This window comes from Solanum verrucosum, unplaced genomic scaffold (genome assembly GCF_900185275.1).
Source record: "Solanum verrucosum unplaced genomic scaffold, falcon-dt-bn FXZP01000118.1, whole genome shotgun sequence".
Lineage (NCBI taxonomy): Eukaryota > Viridiplantae > Streptophyta > Magnoliopsida > Solanales > Solanaceae > Solanum > Solanum verrucosum.
Genome location: NW_026020568.1, coordinates 333,677 through 338,441, shown reverse-complemented (window position 1 = coordinate 338,441; position 4,765 = coordinate 333,677). Strand labels below are relative to the sequence as shown.

The 4,765-nt window shown below is 31.0% G+C and overlaps 1 protein-coding gene across 1 annotated transcript; it reads left to right on the top strand.

Annotated features, from left to right (window-relative positions):
• The first annotated feature begins 905 nt into the window (after positions 1-905).
• On the top strand, positions 906-3,473 carry LOC125810522 (WRKY transcription factor 23). Its single transcript, XM_049489994.1, has 3 exons — positions 906-1,420; positions 1,604-1,750; positions 2,832-3,473. The coding sequence occupies exons 1-3, from the start codon at positions 999-1,001 to the stop codon at positions 3,205-3,207; spliced, it is 945 nt and encodes a 314-aa protein (XP_049345951.1). The 5' UTR covers positions 906-998; the 3' UTR covers positions 3,208-3,473.
• The last annotated feature ends 1,292 nt before the right edge of the window (positions 3,474-4,765 follow it).

Genomic DNA, 4,765 nt, shown 5'->3' with positions numbered 1-4,765 from the left:
AAAAACAATTCTCTCGTCCCATGTTTTAATTGTGGTTTTTAACTCTTTTCACATATAGTGAAAAAATAATATATACAACATATAATTTAGGAAAAAAGGACAAATAAATCCCGGACTATCGTAAATAGTATGCAAATATACTCCGTCATACTTTTGGGACATTGGTGCCCCTGCCGTCTAATAACTAGAGCATATATGTCTTTTACTCTAAAAGAAGACTAAATAAGGACACGTAGCGCAATCTTATCCGTCGATTCGATGTATAATAAATGTCGGGTCAATGGATAAGATTATGACACGTGTATGCCCGTTATTATAAAGGGTATATATGCTCTAGTTTTTGGACGACTAGAACACCAATATCCCAAAAGTATGACGAAGGGTATCTGCATACCATTTACGATAGTTTGGAAGTATATTTGGCATATTTCCCTATAATTTATAGTAGGTATTTTTTGAAAATTAACAGGTTAAGGTGATTCATTCGCTTTAACGAATATGTACAAGGTTGAAGTTATTTTAGTAAGTGTTTTAAACTCCTTAATAAAATTCCAACGGAATCATAAGTGATTTAATTTTATATAAATTTGTATTATAGTAAGCATACATAAACATAATAGAATGCACAATGTAGGCGCTTAAGAGTTTAGTTTATGGAGATATTTTTCTCTCTACAGTTTTAATATTCTTTTTTTATATTAGTTTTCATATATAGACTAATTGATCAAATCATATAATAATATTTTATTTTTAGTATATATTTTTGTTATCTAATATATCAAAAAAAAAAAAAAAAAAAGTAAGCATACATAAAGTCGGCGACTTATGACCGGCGGAATCGGGTCAATGTTAGTGTCCACTTTCACACAATCCCCCACCCAATCCATATCTCACACAGCACCGCTGAGTTGGTGTGTTGTGTTCTCACTATTATATATAACTTTGTCTAACTACATATACATCTCTCCTCTCTTCCTTCATTATTTTCTTATCCATTAATGAAAATGGAAAGCTACAAAGACATTAAAATGGAAGATCATCACCCAATGTATTTCATTGACAATAACAATTTTGGAGTTACTAACCATTCATTAATCTCAGATTACAACATAAACACATCGTCTTTGGGTTTCATGGAATTATTGGGTTTTCATCAAGACTTTTATTCATCAGCTTCAGTTTTTGAGTTACCAAAAGAAGAAAACTACTGTCCTGCAGTTTGTGTATCTGAAGAAGAAGAAGTAAAGCCATCATCTGTAGCGCCTGAGAACCAAATAATTAGTAGTACTACTGTAGCTACAGGTAACGTATTGAATACGCCATCTACCCCTAATTGCTCCTCCATTTCCTCTGAAGGACATGGAGATGCAGATGGAGAAGTAGAAAATCATGAGCAACAAAACACAAAGACTAAACAACAGTATGTTCACATTACTTTTTTCCACTTCACTACTTTTTTTTTTTTTTTTTGTGTGTGCGCGCAGAGAAAAATAGTAACTTAATTGATTGATTATCTGAACTTTTCACTTTATGTGTGAGCTTCAATTTTATCAGTCAATTTACTAATTACTGTTATTTACCCTTTTTTGGGGGTTTGTGACAGGTTGAAAGCGAAGAAAACAGTTAGTCAGAAGAAGCAGAAAGAGCCGAGATTTGCGTTTATGACAAAGAGTGAGGTTGATTTTCTTGAAGATGGTTATAGATGGAGAAAATACGGACAAAAAGCTGTTAAAAACAGTCCTTTCCCCAGGTACTCTTGCTCTATAATTCTAACAATAAATCTCTGATACCAACAACAATATATTCAATGTGTTTTTATATAAACGGACTAATGAAGAAGATGATATGTATGCAACTTTATCATTACCTTTCGAAGAAATTCGCAATTATTATACTGAATAATGCAGAAGAGATCGAACATTGTTTTCCAAAGGCTATCCAATAGTATATAACTAGTTTGTAGCATTTTTGCATGGCCGATCGATGGCCGGCCCCTGTAAAAAATAAGTACTTTAACAAACAAGTTGAAAAAAGATAAAGGAAAAGAAAAAGAAAAAGAGAGCCTTTTAGATTAACATCAATAGTTTATCCTTAAAACATATTGTAGTTATTAATTATCATGTCATATATTTATGATCTTTAGTGGAGTTGTACCTAATTTGAAAATGTGAAGTTTTATTTTGTTCATACGTCTTTTCCCCTTTTTCTGCTTTTCCATTTCCCTATTTGAATACTTTAAAATTCGAACATGTTACTTGCAAGTGAGACTAGCTTGAGCTTCTAGCCTAGAGGTAGAATTTGTACATAACACTTCACATGATGCTTGATTCCTTCTTTAATTTGTAGTTATTGAGGCTATTGCTATTTTTTTTAAAAACAATTAAACAGAGTTTTCTTTTTTTTGGTTTTCATTTGTGTTTAGCCACTTCTCTAATGTGAATATTTTTTTATCGTTTGTAATTCAACCTTCGATAGCTCTGACCAAATTAAATATTGTTTCATTGTAATAAATATTTCCAATTGTGGGTAACTTGTAAGCTGCTCCTTGCCTGCTATAGGTTTTAAAAAGAAAAAGAAAAAAGAAAGAAATGCTTGACTATATTGGGGAACCAAAAGATACTTCATTTGGAGATATTCCAATAGGCATATTTTGTATATATATTTGCCAGTCATTTATGTTGGTACTTCCAAAAGCTAGAACAAAAAGTTGTATGATAAAAATACATACATGAATTTCATCTTTACATAAGTTTAAGGCCTCTTATTACAATTTAGTTTTTTAGGACTATCCATGTTGTTAAGCCACTCTAACACTAGTGCTATTGTTGCAGGAACTATTATCGCTGCACAAATGCAACATGTAATGTAAAGAAGAGAGTAGAGCGATGTTTCAGTGACCCAAGCATTGTGGTGACTACCTACGAAGGAAAACATACTCATCCAAGTCCCATGAATATGATGATGTCCCGTCCCAACTGCTATCCAATAAATCCACTACTCCCTTCACCTGGAGCCTTCACTCTGCCAATGCAGTTCAACATCAATCAGTCCTTCAACAACTTAGCCATGAATAATCAGCTTGATCATGCTGCTTTTGTTGCTCAAGGAAGGCGTTTTTGCAGTAATACCGAAATGCTGGGAGATCAGGGGATTGATCTCCAGGATCTTATGCCTTCAGCGGTGCTAAAACACGAGTACAACAGATGATGATGATGTATATAGAGGATATATATAGTCGATCAGTTAAATAATTAAGTGTATGCATTATATTACTTTGTTATAATTAGCTAGTGGTACTCTTATCGCATTTCTAATATATTCATATCGGAAATCTCATGGGTCTAACATTGACATTTTCGGATCCTCTTATGCATGTGTATACTTTTCTACAATTCTACTTCGATAGTAGTCCTTTCGTTTCACTTTGTTTAGTACTACTTTTTAATTCCTTGTTACTTTTGATTCTATCAAAAGAAAATGATATATTTCTATATTTTTTAAGCACGTTACATGCATCTTTACCTAGGGAATTAATGTTGTGCTTAATGATCACGAGCTTAAGGAATATCTATCACCATAGTATAATATTGCGTTTGTTTAGTGGGTATGTTGAGAGGGAGAAACCACCTTTGGGACATAAATGGGACATTTTGCGATGCATCAAAAATAATAAATAGTTAAACTTATCTACATAATGTAAAGAGTTTTGTTGTATTAATCTTTATAACATGCCATTTATCTTATCTTATGTACTTTTAAGTATGAAAGTGTCACTTTTTATGAAGGGTAAATGTAGATATATCTTATGGTAATCTAATAGTATAAATTTCTTTTTCTTATATCTATCTATGTATATAAGCTAAAACTCGTTTGATTTTTGTTACATGACAAAAAAAAATAAAATTAAAACATATATAGAAATTTTATAGTTTCCTCTTTGCACTTTGGAAGTTGTAATATCAGCAGCCAAATCCAGTAGGCCCAAGCTCATTTCTACACGAATTTTTCATTCACAAAAAGAAGGAAAATTACTTGGATGGATGCCTTTTAATAAATAATTACGGATTTTAGCGATATTTTTTATTTATTACCATTTATAGCAATATTATGTTAAATCTGTAATATGTATTAAAAGTGAATTACATATGCAATATATATGTATTATAACTGTTTTTTAAAATATATTATGTTTGTTTGGTAAGAAATTGACACATTGTATTACAAGTGTATTAAAATGTGTGAAAAATGTATTATCATTAATAAAACTTGTATTATATGTGAATAATAATTTGTTCTTTGTAATATGTATTAAAAGTGATCAAGTGAAAAAAAATGTTATTGCTATAAATGGTAAATATTTTTTTAATATAGTATATTTATGTAAGTTACCCAAAGAAGAATTCATTGGATTTAGAGTTGAATTACGATTAAGATTGGGCTAAAGTAGAAGAGACAGACACCTCATGACCTAAAGTGCCTAACATGCTCCATAGAGATGTCCATTAAAAGCCCAACACTTGTAGTCTCCAGTGTTTGATCTGAAAATTGCGTGAACTTGATCTAAAACGGACAATACCACTATATTAAAAATATATTGAACTATCTTAATCGATCGATACCAAAAAAAAAAAACGGAAAAGAGAAGAAAATAAGGTCAATTGCATAAGTGAAATGAAAATACTACTCCTTAATTAATTATAATTAAGTCAAATTTTCACACATTAAAAGAGAATTATAATATAATGAGAATGACCAAGCTCCGACA

What these genes read in the sequence shown, in the direction of transcription:
- LOC125810522 (XM_049489994.1), top strand. Translation starts at nt 999, where the DNA reads ATGAAAATGGAAAGCTACAAAGACATTAAAATGGAAGATCATCACCCA. An exon ending in AACACAAAGACTAAACAACA is followed by an intron (nt 1,421 to 1,603) that starts GTATGTTCACAT and finishes GGTTTGTGACAG; the next exon opens with GTTGAAAGCGAAGAAAACAG. An exon ending in AAAAACAGTCCTTTCCCCAG is followed by an intron (nt 1,751 to 2,831) that starts GTACTCTTGCTC and finishes CTATTGTTGCAG; the next exon opens with GAACTATTATCGCTGCACAA.